General features: G+C 42.6%; 1 protein-coding gene across 2 annotated transcripts in view; it reads left to right on the top strand.

The window, feature by feature from the left end:
• The window catches only part of RYR3 (ryanodine receptor 3), a 407,410-nt gene that overhangs the window by 148,332 nt on the left and 241,595 nt on the right, over nt 1-17,483 (top strand). For both annotated transcript variants that reach the window (XM_030930996.1, XM_030930995.1), the window contains exons 19-23: nt 6,592-6,808; nt 11,870-11,974; nt 13,355-13,458; nt 14,622-14,705; nt 17,003-17,162. In XM_030930996.1, the coding sequence (XP_030786856.1) occupies nt 6,592-6,808; nt 11,870-11,974; nt 13,355-13,458; nt 14,622-14,705; nt 17,003-17,162 (670 nt within the window). The remainder of the gene's footprint in view (nt 1-6,591; nt 6,809-11,869; nt 11,975-13,354; nt 13,459-14,621; nt 14,706-17,002; nt 17,163-17,483) is intronic.

Below are 17,483 nucleotides of genomic sequence, written 5' to 3'. Positions count from 1 at the left end.
CAGTTGCTCATAAATCAAAATAAACCAAATGACTATTCTACAACCCAGGTGTTATTCTTACGTCAACTGGTAAAGTATGATTTGGTGCTGAAACCCAGCAGTTCTTCTCTGTACTACTTTAGTTCAGTTGAATAAAGAGCTAGAAAGAGAAACCACAATATGAATTCCAAGTTAATTAAAGTATCTTATTGAAAAGAAATGTGTTTTATAATGAAATTGAAAAGAAGGTATTGTTTTCGCCAGTACTGTAGAACACATGCCTGGTTTTATAGCATCTCTCCCAGCAAGATGCAAAGTGTTATGCCGGTCTAGAAAGAGATTCTTTTTCTGCCATCATAGAAGTCTTCAGAGTTGTTTCTCATATTTATTTTTAACTTCTGTATGGCTTCTAAATTAGATTTCTTTTTCACAGGCCTGTTTCCTCCTGTTTAATGGTCTTTACTGAGATCCTTGTCTTGAATTTTTTAAATAATTTTTATACTTACAAACAATGTTGTTAATAATACCTGATTAGGATGTCCCTGCCAGCCACCGTCGAAGAGCAAAGCTACATGAAGAGCAAAAATCTTTTTCAATTAGATTTACCCACAGTGAAGTCAAAGTTGGCGTGAGTAATTACTGACAAAACCCACAAATCAATGTCGTAGCCTCTTTCCTCTTAATGAGTATTCCTCCGTAGTTTTCTTCTCAATGTGGTTTGTTTATAGACAGTATTATTAGTGCAGTCGGCCCCCAGTGTAACAACCCTATTCATTATAGAATAGAATTTGGGATGAGGTATATGTACCTTATAGCGCACCGAAAAGGTTGAATTACTTAGATGCCAGGAAGCTCTTACTAAAAGTTGATTTTATATCCACCCCACAAATGGCATGAATCAGGTAGAGAGCATTATACAGAAAGCCATAGGATATAGTGAAATTTGGGTGCTAATTGTTTTTGCAAAAAATTAATGAGTTAGTTATCATAGTAGAATATATTTTATGGCTATAGTTAAACTCCCCATAAATCTTTTTAATCATCTTACATAACTTTTTTTGCCAGCTCTAATTTATAAAAATAACCGTATCCAAAGATAGTATTTGTGGTTGCTGTTTGTTTTTTGTTGGTATTCTCCAGACTTGGCTAAAATTCAGGTAACCAACAGCTTAGCTATTTCCAGCTTGCTGTGGTCAATGCTGTGGAAATTATTGCTGAGATAAATATACTTCTGCAGAGAACATGATGGGCACTGGCTGGATTGCCCTGAGCTTTCATCAAACACTAGCCAGAAAGAAATATGAATGTGGGAATGTCCATAATTCAGATTGTTCTCCAGTCTTAGCGATATGGGCTAAAGATGCAATTATGAAGCGTGACTTACGAGTTGAATTCAGGGCAGCAAAAGCTGGCTAATTCTTTCTCCTCTTAACCACAGCTTGTATCCTTTACTTCTGTGAAACTCTATTGCAGCTCTCTGGGAGGAATTCAATAGCAGATAACAGTAATAAGACATCTTGTAAGACTAAAGTGATTTTACACGTTTGCTAGCAAGCTCTGAATAATAATACGATAGCCCAACGAAAGGAAGGTTAGTCACCCCTTTGAGCACAGCACAGCTCTGTCATGATTTTTACTTTTTTTTTTTAATTACTGGGTCAATCTTTCAAATCTGGGAATTTGTAATAGGTAGTCCCATCTCTCCTGCAGATTAACAAGCAAAAATGCACAAATCTCAAAGACGAAGTCGAAAATGCTGCAGAGATTTTTCAATATAATTTGTCCTGTGTTTTCAAAATGAGTCAAGTAAATAAACATTTCCTCTACACATCCCAAAACTTCACTACTCCCAGGCAGCTCTTACTGAAGCTGTTGCTCATCTTTGAGGCGAAAGAATCTAAGGACAGAGTCGCTTACTGTAAACACTTTAAGAAGGAAAAAATCTTTGAGAGCTGATGGAACATCTGAGTTACGGGAAGAACCCCAGAAAGTGACACAAGAGCTGTGGTGGAAAGGATTCAATTGATTAATGAATTTGATTTTTAAAATCCATTAATGTAGAGAAAAATCTGAGGATAAAGAGGAACTAATTGTAATGAAATCAATTCTTAAATTCTCTTTTTTATTTTAAATTTAACATTTTGGGGATGCTGAATGAGCCCATGGCACTCAAGGAGTCAGAGAGGAAAACATGTAGAGAGGGGAGATTCACATTCCGATTGGACATTTCTCGTTTGTGAATGAGGCAAAGGATTTAAAAGGTAAACATTAAGTGCCAGGTAACCCATTGACTGAGAGAAGTGGACTAGGTAGATTTAACTTGATTGTTTCTTCTACCCCTGTAACTCCGTGCTCTGGACTTATGGCCCTGGGTAAGTTCGTGGGTAGGTCCTGTAGCTTTTATTGCTACTTTTAGGAACAAGAACAATCTTGTCAGTCATTTGAAAGTTCTGTCTATTTGAATCTAAAATCAAAATTTGTGTCCAGTTGACAGCTTGAGCCCTCCCCCAGCTTGGGCCTGCGGTATGAGGTAGCTACTTCTCCACATTGGTCTGCCCCTCCCTGACAGGCCAGCTGTTATTGCAGATCCCTCTAGAGTTGAGCCGCAGGGAGAGAAGACCGGAGAAGAAGCGTGTCTGATGGAGTCAGTGCTGTTGCCAGGTAGCATTGAGTCTTTGTGTAGCAGTTGTACAGTTGCTGCCTCCTTCTTTTCTGGGATCTGTTTGTAGTTTTCTTAGCCTCAGGCTGGGAACTTCTGACCACAGTTCTTTTGACACAAGCCTTACCGCTTCTGTTGGCTGCTCCCTCTGGCTGACCCTAAACCTCCCTCCAGATCCCCTTTCCCACGTCCCCCAGCCCCTGGGTTTCTGATCTCTACTCAGACATTTGCCTTTCTGGGAAGTCCCTTTTTAAGATGGCAGACAGTAGGCTCATTCATGGAGTCCTTAAACAGCCTTCTAGGGAGCACAGTCCTTGGCGTCACCCTGAGCGGAAGGGCAACTCTTTTCCATGCAGCCCTTTCTCACGCTGTCAACTCTGTCACCAGGAAAATGTGTCCCTCAGTAAACTCCTGAGGACACTTGTCAAGCTTCTACATGGTTTCTTGAAGCCCTAATCATTTGGCTTCCAAAAAGGGAGAACACTTCTGCCTTTCTCCCTGAACGTTCTCTCCAAGGGAATTCTTTCCTTTATCTAGAGGTGTGTGATAGGCTGTGGCTGTTAGAATTGGTTTTACAGTTTTTTGTTTTTTGTTTTTTTTGTATATCCTACATAGTTGACTCGGCACTTCACTTTAGAATGTGAAAATATTTAGCATCCTATGAATTATGGATTCATACATCTAACTTTGGGACCTGAACCAAAACTCTGAGACAGAGGGGAGCCCACTTTCATATACTCAGATAATTGAAGCGAGTTTCAGATACTTTGTTTCCTTCTTTGGTTATTCCCTTCAAACCTAAATTTTATCTCCCTAGTTATTACCTTTGATCTCATCAGTCTGGATCTAGTAGGGCAAGTTATGAGGGGGACCTTCAATATTGGTGGCGGTTTGTTGAATCCCTTCTCACAGATTCTGGGCAGTTTGTTCACAGGCAGTGAGGGGAGGAGCCACAGGTAGTGGGTGTGCCTGGGACCATAGTCTGTTCAGTCTGCCTGCTGAGGGCACAGGGATTCTCATCTGCAGGACTTCTGAAACAATCCAGGACCTTTTCTTCTACCCACTGAAGCACAGCACGATGATGTTTGAAGACCAAAGCTCCAGTATGCAGTAAACACTGATTCCTGCCTGTGTTAATTTATTTTACAGTTTATGTGGCCATTAGAGGACGTAAGATTCAGATTTATAACCAAATGATCAGTCTGCTTTTAATAACTGAATATAAAAACTAAGCATTGTTCTCATTAAATGCTACCTGAAACTCTACCTTTCTTGATTTGTTATCTTATCCAGCAGATTTTAAAACCTAAGATAAATTTTGAAACTCAACAATTAGCAAGAGAGCTCATGAATAATTAAATTCCTCTAGAAATCCTCATAAGAGACGATTTACTTGTTCTTGGAATCCATATGCTAGTGAGTAATGGAATACGCTTACTTGCTGTACAAGCTACTAGGCATTCAGCTGCTCCCAGGAAAGATGCTCAATGAGAAGAGAGAGGCAGAAAATTTCCCACACCAATCCTTTGCCCAGAAAGATCCAATTTTATCCCATGGTTTCCATATGTCAGTAACACAATCTGTTATGTTGCAATTGAATTGGGAAGTTCTCAACAAATAATGTTAAGATTTAGTCATTATTTCCTGAGGTTCACTAAATTAGTAATACTGCAGGCTAATGACTCAATTTTGTTTTAATTTCATTGTTCGCATTCTTAATACACATAGATCGTGCCCTATTACATACTTAATGTAGGAACATTCACAAGGGACAGTTGTGATTCTAACTCTATATCATTATTATTGAGTACCTTAAAATAGGAAACTGGGAGGTTTTGTATGATTTCTATAATTAATTTTAAAACAGCATTTTATAAAATGCTTTTCAGTTAAAGTGTTCTTATTGGGAAGGAAGAAAACCTTAGCATCTCTTTACTTAAAAGAGGCTTTATTTTCCAGTTTCACAATTAGGTTTCCACCATCACAATTAGGCAGCCAACACTGAGAATATCTTGCAAGGCTGCCCTACCAAAACGTTCCAGTGAAAGGAAGTGAGGCCCATTGGAAAGCATTCTGTTGTGAAAGTTTTGCCAAATCATAACTTTTCTCCGTATACCTCATCCCCTCCTCCACTGATACACTCAGTCCATGAGCAATTCCGAACAAGCCTAATTCCAAAACAAAACTGGGTATGGCTGCTTGGATCACCTCGGTCCACCCCACCATTATCTCCCTGTGACTATTTCAGGAGCCTCCCCATTGGTCCCCAGATCTATCTGCATAGGGCAACTAGGGGAATCTTACATTTCCTTACATTAAAACCCATCAGCAGCTTTCCACTTGGAATAAAATCCTATCTCCTTGCCAGGGCTCACAGACCCTGCCTGATACAGCCCTACCACTCAGGCTCATGGTGTTCTCACCCACACCACCTTCCTTCCTGTTATCTGATCCACCCAAGGTCTTCTGCACCTCAGAGCCTTTGCACTTGTTCCTCTGCCTGAAATGCTCCTCCTCCAGATCTTGAGCCCACTGGTTTTTCCTTACCCCTCAGAGTTAGCTCACATGTCAGAGAGGCCTTCCTTGATGCCAACAGCCAACCCCTTACCTGAGTGAATTCACATCTCCCTTTTTAAAACCCCATCAGATGTCTCCCAATCAGTAAGTACGCCTATTTGTCTGCTAGAATACCTGCTTTGTGACACCAGGGATGCTGTATACCTTGTTCATTGCTGAATCCCAGTACAAAAGCAAGTGCTAATTGTATGGGCTCAGTAAAGATATGTTAAATGGAGAAGGGGAGGGGAATGAATGTTGTACGTAAACACTGCATATATATTGACTTTTTTCCAGTGTTCAATTACTGTTGAACCTCCAGAGTGCCATGTCTTGCCATGTTTTAATTATAGAAAACTGGTTGTATTTCCTCATCAATTTAATGTGGTTGCAGTTGACTTGTGAAAGCTCCATTTCTGATTATAAACCTGGGATCATATGAAGTAACATTTTGAAATCGCTTACTTTGACCTTTTTCTTTTTGCGTGGGGAACTTTAGGGTCCAGTCTAACCCTAACCTAACCCATGTATATGAGGCTGACTTTCAGCCAGAATGCTGAATTACGATATTGAAAGACTTCTGCATGGTGGTAATCAGAGCCTGCCTGCTGCTACTGTCAGACCTTTAGTGTCCTTCCCCACTTTGTTGGGAAGTGCCAGTGAGCACTGCAGGAGGTGGGCCAGGGTGTCAGGATTGGGTACTATCAGGGGGATGATACTAAGAAAGACACTGGCATCCCAGTGAGCAAATGCTTGATGCCCATCTGTCCCCACGCAGCCATGGCTGCCTCCTCACAGCCACCCCGATATGGCTGCTTCAGGGAAATGTGGCCTCCACAGTGTAACATTTTTAAGTAACCTTGCTGGCCATGAACCATTTGTGATTAATACTCTGATGTTACTTAGTCTTTCCCTTGAATATTAAAATAAGATTTTACTACTTTCTCCATATAGTTACATCATGCTTTCTTTAACCGATGTGTGGATAATTTCCCTCAAGAAGAGTTGAAGTTATCATACTGTAATTTCGATATGATCTTTACAGAGAATAATCTCATCATTATCACTGTTATGCTTTTCAATACTGCAGTAATATCTATAGTAATTATTTACCTATTAGAGTACAGATAAACTTGGTTCTAAAAACCTCATGGTTTATGTATATATGTGTTTAGGGACTTAGCCATGATAGGTCAGCTGAGGATCATGCCTTGGTGCTCACTTACCCCTCTGCTGTTTTGGTACCTACTGGAGGATGTTTGCCGTGGTTAATCTGAAGTCATTCATTTCTCAACAAAATTATGTTGAGGGTGGGAGGCAGGGATTGATCTTTAATTTTCACTTATTTGGGCTGCATTTTTTTTAACCTCTGTATTTCTGCTGTCTTCAAATGACAGAGTACGTTTCCTGATGGGTGGGCGTCATGGAGAGTTTAAGTTCCTGCCTCCCTCTGGCTATGCCCCTTGCTATGAAGCCTTACTTCCAAAAGAGAAGATGAGATTGGAACCTGTCAAAGAATATAAACGTGATGCTGATGGCGTTAGAGATCTCTTGGGTACCACCCAGTTCCTCTCCCAAGCCTCTTTCATCCCATGCCCCATAGACACCAGTCAGGTAGGTTCAAATTGCCAGCAAAAGACAGCAGATACAGATGAAGCCATAGAGTTAATTCTTTCTTGTCTTTGAGCCTTTCTTAATATACATGTTCCATAATTGTTGTGTAATGTGAACAACTATTACTCTCCACATTTTCACCATGTGCGTCGATTGGGTCTTTAAGGATTTCTCAGTCAGTGAACATGGTGAACACCTGCTATGTGTGTTATATTCTGTGAAGGATAGACAGAAATATTGATGTATTCTCTGGGAATTCTCAACCAAGTTAAAGATGTAAGAAGCATAAATGTATGATTGTTTTAAAAGGCCACATGTAATAAATGCAAAATGAACGGTATGCACCAGTAAATGCTAGAGAAATCCTTTAGGCTAGAATGTTTCTAGAAGTCTGTGTGGTAAGGGTGGAATTCAGTTAGGGCCTCTAATAAGCTTTAATGGGGGAGGGTCTCCAGGGGTGATATAAAAGAAATGGGATAAATAAGGGCCCAGAAGTAAAAACACAAAGTAGAAGTATAGACAGGTGGCAATGCATGTTCTCATATGGCTGAGCTCTTGGAAGAGGGAGGAGCATGTAGGAGAAGAGTTGGAAAATAAAAGGGAGAGAAACAGGGAATGGCATGGAGGGCTTTGAAAGTGCTGATAAATGGATATTTTCTTTCCCCTCCAGGGTCTGTGTTTTGAGAGAGACACATCACAGGGTGTTACAAGGGGCATATAAAATGTTTCAGCATTTTATATACAGCAGGGCTATTTGAATCACTATTCTAGATGTTGTAGAAAATAAATGAAAAGAGACCATGCCTCTAAGGCACTTGGGGTTAATAATTTGCACAATGTAGCTCTTTTAGCCTACAGGCTTTCTCTGGCATGCATTTCCCCCATAAAATTCATATGACCCTATTATATTCATCTGTGTGTATGTGTTCATGAGTTTGCTTCTTACCTCCTGTGGCTGATGACTATGTATTAGTCTATTTTCATACTGCTATAAAGAACTACCTGAGACTGGGTAATTTATAAAGAAAAGAGGTTTAGTTGACTCACAGTTCTGCATGGCTGAGGAGGCCTCAGGAAACTTACAATCATGGCAGAAGGTGAAGGAGAAGCAAGCACCTCTTCACAAGGCAGCAGGAGAGAGAGAGCAAAGGGGGAAGTGCCACACTTTTAAGCCATCAGATCTTATGAGAACTCTATTACGAGGACACCAAGGGGAAAGGCTGCCCCTATGATCAGATCACTTCCCACCAGGCCCTTCCCCTGACACGTGGGAATTACAATTCAAGATGAGATTTGGATGGGGTCACAGAGCCAAGCTGTATCACTTTCGATAGCATTTCAGTATTTCTCTGCCTGCTTCACAGAGTACCTTGATGGGGAATAAGAATGTTGGTAGGAAATTGAGAGGGGGTTGTGAGCTAGAGGTGATTCTAAGAATTAGATCATCTGGGTCCTGTGTATTCTAGATGTCAGGGAGGAAAAATTTTTCTTCTACCCTCCTAGGTTCTGTTTTTGGGGTCCTGTGAATTAAACTGATACGGACAGATTAGAGAGAAAAAAAAATTTTAATCACCTGGTGTGGAATTCACGAAGAAATGTGGCTCAGGGAGGAAGTCAGAATTTGGAGCTTATATACCATCTTAATAGGGAAAGGAGAAGGGCACTTCTGGGAAAATAAATGTCTTTGGGGAAAGATCAATGATTCCTGAGGAGAACGGGTAGGAGATACGATAGTTCTGTAACAGAGTGTGTTAGGTGTGATGATGACCTTTCTTTGGTGGCACGTGACAGTTTCCCCTGGGAAAAAAATTGTTGAATTCTTTTTTTTTTTTTTTTTTGAGACGGAGTCTCGCTCTGCCGCCCAGGCTGGAGTGCAGTGGCCGGATCTCAGCTCACTGCAAGCTCCGCCTCCCGGGTTCCCGCCATTCTCCCGCCTCAGCCTCCCGAGTAGCTGGGACTACAGGCGCCCGCCACCTCGCCCGGCTAGTTTTTTTGTATTTTTAGTAGAGACGGGGTTTCACCGTGTTAGCCAGGATGGTCTCGATCTCCTGACCTCGTGATCCGCCCGTCTCGGCCTCCCAAAGTGCTGGGATGACAGGCTTGAGCCACCGCGCCCGGCCAAAATTGTTGAATTCTTTGGGGGGGTTCTTTTTTTAGGCAGATAAGAGGAGTCCAGAAAAAGCCCCATCCTGTGTCATTTGTTTTTCAAAGTCTTCAGCTCAAAATAATCCTTATACCACTGTGGCATTTCTGGACTCCTTCATAGACAAGAAGCTTGAAGGCCAAGGCCTGAAGGAGCTTCTCCATGGATACAGGGCTGCTGTTGCCCAAGCAGACAGAGAGTAGAAGCATGAGTGTGACTCCTGTCTGGGCTGCCTCTCCTGACTTAAGTAATCAGAAACATGTGTGTTACTCAGACAAGGCTTTCTAGAAGATGCTGGCCTCAACAAGAGTTCAAAAGAATGAGGTGAAGTTTTGATCGGGGAGACTTGTTGAATGACTTTGACCAAAATGCTGATAGTGATATAGACTTGACCAAAATGCTGATAGTGATATAGACAATAAGGTCCAGGCTAAGAGGGCCTCAGATGGAGATAGAGGAGCTTGTTGAGAACCGCAGTAAAGGTCGCTCCTGCTATGCAAAGAGACTGGCGGCATTTTGCCCCAGCCCTAGAGGTCTGTGGAACTTTGAATTTGAGAGAGATGATTTAGGGTATCTGGGGGAAGAAATTTCTAAGCAGCGAAGCATTCAAGAGGAAGCAGAGCATAAAAGTTTGAAAAATTTGCAGGCTAATGATGCAATAGAAAAGAAAAACCCAGGCTGGGCGGAGTGGCTCACACGCCTGTAATCCCAGCACTTTGGGAGGCCGAGGCGGGTGAATCACCTGAGGTCGGGAGTTCGAGACCAGCCTGACCAACATGGAGAAACCCTGTCTCTACTAAAAATACAAAATTAGCCGGGTGTGGTGGCACATGCCTGTAATCCCAGCTACTACGGAGGCTGAGGCAGGAGAATTGCTTGAACCTGGGAGGCGGAGGTTGCGGTGAGCCGAGATCGTGCCATTGCACTCCAGCCTGGGCAACAAGAGTGAAACTCTGTCTCAAAAAAAAAAAAAAAAAAACCATTTTCTGGGGGAGAAATTCAAGCCCACTGCAGAAATTTGCATATATAACAAGGAGCCGAATGTTAATCACCAAGACAATAGAGAAAATGTCTCCAGGGCATGTCATTGACCTTTGCAGTAGCCCCTCCCTCAGGCCTAGAAGGAAAAAATGATTTTCTGGGCCAGGCCTAGGGCCCCCTTGCTTTGTGCAGCCCAGGAATTTGGTGCTCTGTGACCCAGCCACTTCACTCCAGCTATGGCTAAAAGGGGCCAAGGTACAGCTCAGGCCATGGCTTCAGATGGTGCAGACCCCAGGCCTTGGTAGCTTCCACATGGTGTTGAGCCTGTGAGTGCACAGAAGTCAAGAATTGAGGTTTGGGAACCTCTGCCTAGATTTCAGAGGATGTATGGAAACACCTGGATGTCCAAGCAGACTTTTGCTGCAGGGGTGGGGTCCTCATGGAGAATTTCTACTAGGATGGTGTGGAAGGGAAATGTGGGGTTGGAGCCCCCACACAGAGTCCCCACTGGGACACTGCCTAGTGGAGCTTCGAGAAGAGGGCCACTATCCTTCAGATTCTAGAATAATAGATCCATCAACAGCTTGCACCGTGCACCTGGAAAAGCCACAGACACTCAAGCATGCAGGTCCTCCTGAAATGTCAGCTCTAGCTGACAGATGCCAGGCAAAAGTATGGGTCCAGTGCTAGTCATCTTCTAAGTTGTCAAAAGAAACTAGAAATCTGGAATTTTATATGAAATCTCCCATTTCCTAGGGATTGAATCTGAGAGGAAAAAAAACTTAGGCTCCCAGTTTATGACCTCTGTGGAGAGATAGGAGCAAAACATCAGGAAAATACAGAGGAACTCTCCCTTTAGGTAATCAGGGGAAACTTCTCAAAGGTGGCAACATTTGAACTAAATATGAGAGGATAAACATTGAAGGTATTTGCCAGGTGCCAAGGAAGGGTGTGTGGGGGTTATGTGTGTGTGATGTGTACAGTGGGGAGTATTAATAAAGGTTAAGGTTGCATATGCAAGGACACAGAACTGTGAAACAGTGTGGTCTTTTAGAAGAATTTCAAGAAGTTTGAAAAGGATGTGTTTGTAGAGACTATGATGAGAACTGAAGAACAGCACTGTGTGTGTGGTTAATACATCTAGTCTTAGTGTCAAGGAACACTTGGGTGACACTAGAGAGTGTTTTGACATGATTTTTTGTTGTAAACTTGTCCCACTGGCTGCAATGTAGAGGATAGGATCAGTGGGGAGCGGGGGAGGCCAATTATAAGGCTCTTGGAATGGTCTACAGAGAAAATAATGAGGTTGAGTAATGGAGAGAAGGGGGTTCCTCAGAAGGACACTTAGGAAATGAACATGGCAGGTTTCATGACTGATTAGATGGGGGGAGTAGTGCCAAGGGAAAGATAATGGGATCACTTCCAGGCTTAAAGAGGTAGTGGGGCCATGCAACAAAAAGAGAAATTAAAAACAGGAGGAGAAAAAAGATTTGGAAGGAAAAATATCAAATTCAGCTTTGAGTAATATATTGAGCTCACTTTAATAGAAGAATCCTGTAGGCAGCTGGAACCATGAGTCTAAACTTGAGACCATGGTTAGAAATGGCCTGACTTGGGAGTGATCATCTACTGGGTAAGAGAGCATGGAGAGAGAAAATAAGGTGAGGCAAGCATTCACATGTGAAGAACATGCAACATATATACCTACAGAAAAGACAATGGTCAGAGAGGCAGCAAGGAGCAGAGAGGAAGCCAAGAAAGGAAGAGGGAGGAGAGCTGGGAGCATGTGGGTCAAGCAGAGTGAGGTCAGATACTGCAGCTCCTCCTGGGTGATGTGCCAATTCAAGTGGGGTGCCTGACTCCTGTAGATTGTATGATAGGTTTCAATACAATTGATTCTTATAGTTCTGGCTTTTCACTTGCTCCTTTTCTTTTAGGTTGTTTTGCCACCTCACCTCGAAAAGATCCGAGACAGACTAGCTGAAAACATCCACGAGCTTTGGGGAATGAATAAAATAGAGCTTGGCTGGACTTTCGGCAAGGTGTGTATCTCAGTGGCCAGGCTGGGGTGGAGGATGGGATTGCCTTGTTACCTGGAAGCGTTCTTCCTGCTGCATGCCTAGTTTTCATTGCATTCACTAGTCTGGAACACTGAGGAGACCAGATTTTCACAGACAGAACCAGAGGTCTGTCCCCCTTCTTATTCCCAAATACTGGTTTATTTTATTTGGGATATATCGTTGTTTCTCAGCACCTGCTTCAGAATACTTACATCTCTCCTTCAGAAAAAAAGTTGTCATCTCTGTGTGGATAGTGAAAAGTGGCTGATTCATTGTTTTGCATCAGAACTTGTTTAATATGGTTTTCAGATGTATCACTAAGATTCATGGACACTCAGAGGAGGATAGGGAATCTTTCACTGGAAATCATTTTTCAGAGAGAATGTAAATTGACTGTGTTCCATGATTTGTGTAAGGTCATGTCTGAAGGCAGAAGGACAGGTGAGTTCTGAAGCTTCCTATTACCCTGACAGTCTCAGGTGACACACATTCTGGTTTAGTTACTGACAAAGTCTCTGCACTCCCACACTTACGTATTTATATAGCTACCATAAAATATTCTCACCACATGAGGATGGCTTCACTGTTGAACTCCTAATATCTAGCTCAGAGTCTGTCAGGTAGTACAGGCATTCAGCGAATGTTTGTTGAATGAATGAATTACTTAATGTCTAGAAATGTACTGTCTAATACAAAGCCGTGAGTCACATGTGGTTGCCGAGTATTTGGAAGTATGACTAGTTTGGATTGACATGTACTAAAAGTGTAAAATAGTCACCAGATTTTGAAGATTAGTGTGGGGGAAGAAGTAAAATATCTCATAAACAATTTCTTCTATTGATTACTTGTTAAAGTGATTATTTTGCATTTATTAGGTTAAATAAAACACGATTAATTTCAACTTTTCTTTTTGATTTTCTAATATGGCTACTAGAAAATTCGAAATTACAAATATGCTTCACTTTTGTGGCTGACTTTTGGTTCTACTGCACAACACTGGTCCAGATTCTGTAGCCTGTCCTATACTGAAGAATGTTCCTCTTCAGTAACATTATGTTTACGTGAATTTTGGAGGAGCAAGAGCATGGCCACCACATGTAACACTGCTTCTCTGGGAAAGTATGTTCAAAATGCAGATGCTTGTCTAGAAATAAATCCACAGAGCACAAACCACTGGCAACTTGGAGACTGTGTGTCTCGTTTACTAGAGAGATCATCTGTTTGCCTATCAGCAAGTTGCTGTCTTTGTCTTGCCTGATACGGATTGCCTGGGCCGTGTTTCAAAGTATGTTCTGTTCTGTTTTCCCGTGCAGTGCCAGCTGTCAAAACTTAAATCACATTCTTTCTTATGTCACCACCTAGATACGAGATGACAATAAAAGACAACACCCTTGCCTTGTGGAGTTTTCAAAGCTCCCCGAAACTGAGAAGAATTATAACCTGCAAATGTCGACTGAAACCTTGAAGTGAGTGTTTAATTGAGCTGAAGTTGTACAAACAATGAGTAGATGATTTAATGCATTATAACTAAACTGCAAAGATATATCTCTTGCCTGAAAACATGGCACATTCTAATAAATTAGAGGAGATGATGATGAATCATGTCACAAGAGGATTTAGCATAACCATCCACCATTATTACTGACTATATTTCTTAAGAAACCATTTGCTATTTGCTAGGGACAGGGAAAAGGTAAGATGCAGAAAAGAAACTTAGAATCAAAAGACCAGGTACCTCCTGCAGTTCACATTAAATAAAGGAAAAAAGATAAAGCATTTCTAAAACCCATTGGGAAACCTGATTTGATTCACTAAAATTCAATTTTAAAATAACTTTTGCTTCTATGTTGCTACCCATGGGCCTAATTTAGACGTTAACTTTTGTAGCCCAAATTGGTATCTCCCATTTTGAATTCTTTGGGGACTTGCTACCTGTTCTCTTGTCTTTGCATTTCCCTGTTCTCTAGTTGTCACTGCAGAACATTTTAACTTTGTGGTTTTGTTGGCATAACGATGCTTGGGTAAGGTCCCTTGTCCCACAGGCTCACATGGGATACCTTCAATTACATTGGTGCTTCTTGAAGGTACAGCTTTGTACTTCATGGTGTTAAGCACAGCTTATGCACTTACAGGCATCATGCAGTAAATATTTGCTACCTGGGGCTGGGTATTAGAATTCTATCTGTTCCATGGAATTAGAAGCAGCATATAATTCTAATGCGAATTTATAAAATAGAAAAATGTCTCCAAGAGAGGCAATTAACAAATTTCTCTTTTGTAATCTTATGCTTGCTATCATCTAAATTGGGAGTTGGCAAATTATGGCGCATGGGACAATCAGACCAGCTACCTATTTTTGTAAATAGATTGTTTTTGTAACAGAGTCAGACTCATTGGTTTGCATATTGCCTATGGCTGGCTTTGCTCTGTAATCACAGAGTTGTAGCTGTGACAGAGACGTATGGCTCACAAAGCCTAAGGCATTTACTCTCTGGCTCCTTACAGAAAAAGTCTACTGACCCCTGGTCTAAATGAATGGCTCTTGTCTGTTTTCAACTCAGATGTGAATTAGGGTTCCTTCTGTTCCTAACACTGCAGTTGACCTTGGTCTTCTTCTGTTGTGTCACAGAACCCTCCTGGCCCTGGGGTGTCACATTGCTCATGTTAACCCAGCTGCTGAGGAGGATCTCAAGAAGGTCAAACTGCCCAAAAAGTAAGTGATTTTTTTAATGGTTCAAGATTTTAACGCTTCAGCCTGGATTTTTAATCCAGGAGGGTGGTACCAAGACAGACAGCAGCCCACGTACTTGCTAGCACCAGCTCAGAAGGGCTCCCCTGTTTCCTAGATGGCACTGAAGTCCTCAGATAGAAGCCTGGTGAAGAAGTATTTCAGGGTTTTCCCTCTTTCTGCCCCTCTACCTGGACCTCGCACTAATACTGTTAGTTTTGAGCCAGGAGGTGTGGAGACGTCAGATGGATGCTCTGTCTTTGGTCTGTAAGAATAGCATTCAGCACAAAAGCTTAAAAATGGTTCACAGTCATGACAGAGAGTCACTCCTCTGCCACTGGACCAGCCTTATAAGTCCTTTGTGGAAGGGGTATCTCTGCCACTGTTCATTTGACCCCCTACGTCTGCCTGTGTCCTACTCTCTCTCCCGCTACAGACAGAGGTGCACATTTCTTTTCCTTGCACATTCAAATGCCTGCTCAGTGGCACATCCACTGGCTCCCTTGTTTGCTTGCTCTCATGCATGCCAGCAGATGTGCAGATGGGTTCACACACAGGTGTCATCATCACTTAGGAGCCAAGCAGTGCCAGCTTTAATCAAACATTTATCTTCCCCCTTCTTTCTTCTTAACCTTCCAAGATCCACTCTCACACACGCAACTCCTAGTACCAAGAAAAGCACATCTGACAGGCTGCAGTGGGGGGACAGGCTGCTGGCCAAAGCTGCTGAGGTCAGGATGCAACAGTCGGTGCATCCTGCCTCTGCCCAAGAGCAGCGTCCTGAAAAGGTGGATGCAGAACATTATCTTCTACGTACCTACCTACCTACAATAGACCCTGCATCTCATGCTGTTCAGAGGTCCTGGATGGATTGAGCCCTAGTCTATGGTTCATCTCTGTTGGAGTCTGGCTTTGGTCCAGGCAGTCAGTGGCCCTAGGACCACAGATACCTTTTTCTTTTTTTCTCTCTTTTTTTTTTTTGAGACAGAGTCTTGCTCTGTCACCCAGGCTGGAGTGCAGTGGCGCGATCTTGGCTCACTGCAACCTCCGCCTCCCCGGTTCACAACATTCTGCCTCAGCCTCCTGAGTAGCTGGGATTACAGGCACCCACCACCATGCCTGGCTAATTTTTTGTATTTTTAGTAGAGACAGGATTTCACCATGTTAACCAGTATGGTCTCAATCTCCTGACCTCGTGATCCGCCTGCCTCGCCCTCCCAAAGTGCTGGGATTACAGTATGAGCCACCGTGCCTGGATGCCATAGATACATTTAAACTCATATTCCCCCATAGCTGTGACAATCTGCCAATCTGCTTTCCTGAGTTTCACTCCACAGTATACCCCAGTCTTCTCCATTTACACGATGTGTCTACCTAGAGCTCTTCCACTTCTTCCCGTTGTCAGTCAATTTACAGACATTTGAGGCTGTGACTCTTGGACTGGACAGCTAACTGCTAAGATCACTTTAAGTTCAAAAATTCTCTGACATCATTCTTTTTTTTTTTTTTTTTTTTTTTTTTTTTTTTTTTTTTTGAGACGGGGTCTTGCTCCGTCACCCAGGCTGGAGTGCAGTGATGCGATCTCGGCTCACTGTAAGCTCTGCCGCCTCCCGGGTTCACGCCATTCTCCTGCCTCAGTCTGCTGAGTAGCTGGGACTACAGGCTCCCGCCAGCCTGCCCGGCTAATTTTTTGTATTTGTAATAGAGACGGGGTTTCACCGTGTTAGCCAGGATGGTCTCGATCTCCTGACCTCATGATCCGCCCACCTTGGCCTCCCAAAGTGCTGGGATTACAGGCGTGAGCCACGGCACCGGGCCCTTTTTGAATTCCGAAAGTAAAAGTTTAGCCTTTACATTTCGACTGAGTGATTATTCTGTGCTGATTTGTAAGAAGACATTTGCCAACAAGACCTTGGTTTTGACTTCGTGTGTTTTTGTAGTGGGATGACGGGCTTCTGGTAATGTTGCAGCATACTTAATGTGCCCATTATTTGTAGAGAACAGAGGTAGTTTTCTTAGAAATAAAGATGGTTTGTACTGACCGTCTGCTTTTTTCAAGTCTTCTTTGAAATATGTTATATATGTTGGGAAGGAGGATGGTAGATTGGGGGCTTCATCTATAGACTTGAAACAGAGCTGAGCTATTCGTTCAGCCAAAGAGTGAGACCTGTGACCATAGCCTTATTTGCATAGCATTCTTACCATGTGCTCTTGGTCTAAAATCTGGAATGAGAAACTCATGGAGATCTGTTAAAACAGTGCACTTTTACATTTACTTGTAGCTATATGATGTCCAATGGCTATAAGCCAGCCCCTTTGGATTTGTCTGATGTGAAGCTGTTACCTCCTCAAGAAATTTTAGTGGATAAGCTTGCAGAAAATGCGCACAATGTTTGGGCAAAAGACAGAATAAAACAAGGGTGGACCTATGGCATCCAACAGGTAAGAAATGCTGGGTCAGGCATGCTGGCAAAGTTAGAAGATAGGATCATCCATCCACATGCCATTTTGGGTTGGTATGTGTTAGATCAGAAGGAAGAGGTTGCCTTTGCACTCTGTCCCTCACACCTCAGTGTGTTCATTATTTATGGAATCATGGGGCTGGGCAGAATTTGTAATGGTCACATCATAGCTCAGCAGTATGTCTGGGATGGTCCCACGTATCTGCTGGTGAGGATGAAATGGAGGGGAAGCTAGCCCAGCAGAGCAGCAAACCAGCTGCCCAAAAGCTTTTGCCTCCTTACTTTAGTCCACTGGGCCAAC

The sequence above is a fragment of the Rhinopithecus roxellana genome, chromosome 5, assembly GCF_007565055.1.
Source record: "Rhinopithecus roxellana isolate Shanxi Qingling chromosome 5, ASM756505v1, whole genome shotgun sequence".
NCBI classification, from domain to species: Eukaryota; Metazoa; Chordata; class Mammalia; order Primates; family Cercopithecidae; genus Rhinopithecus; species Rhinopithecus roxellana.
Note: the sequence above shows the minus strand (reverse complement) of the source record. Positions and strands in the feature narration are given on the sequence as shown.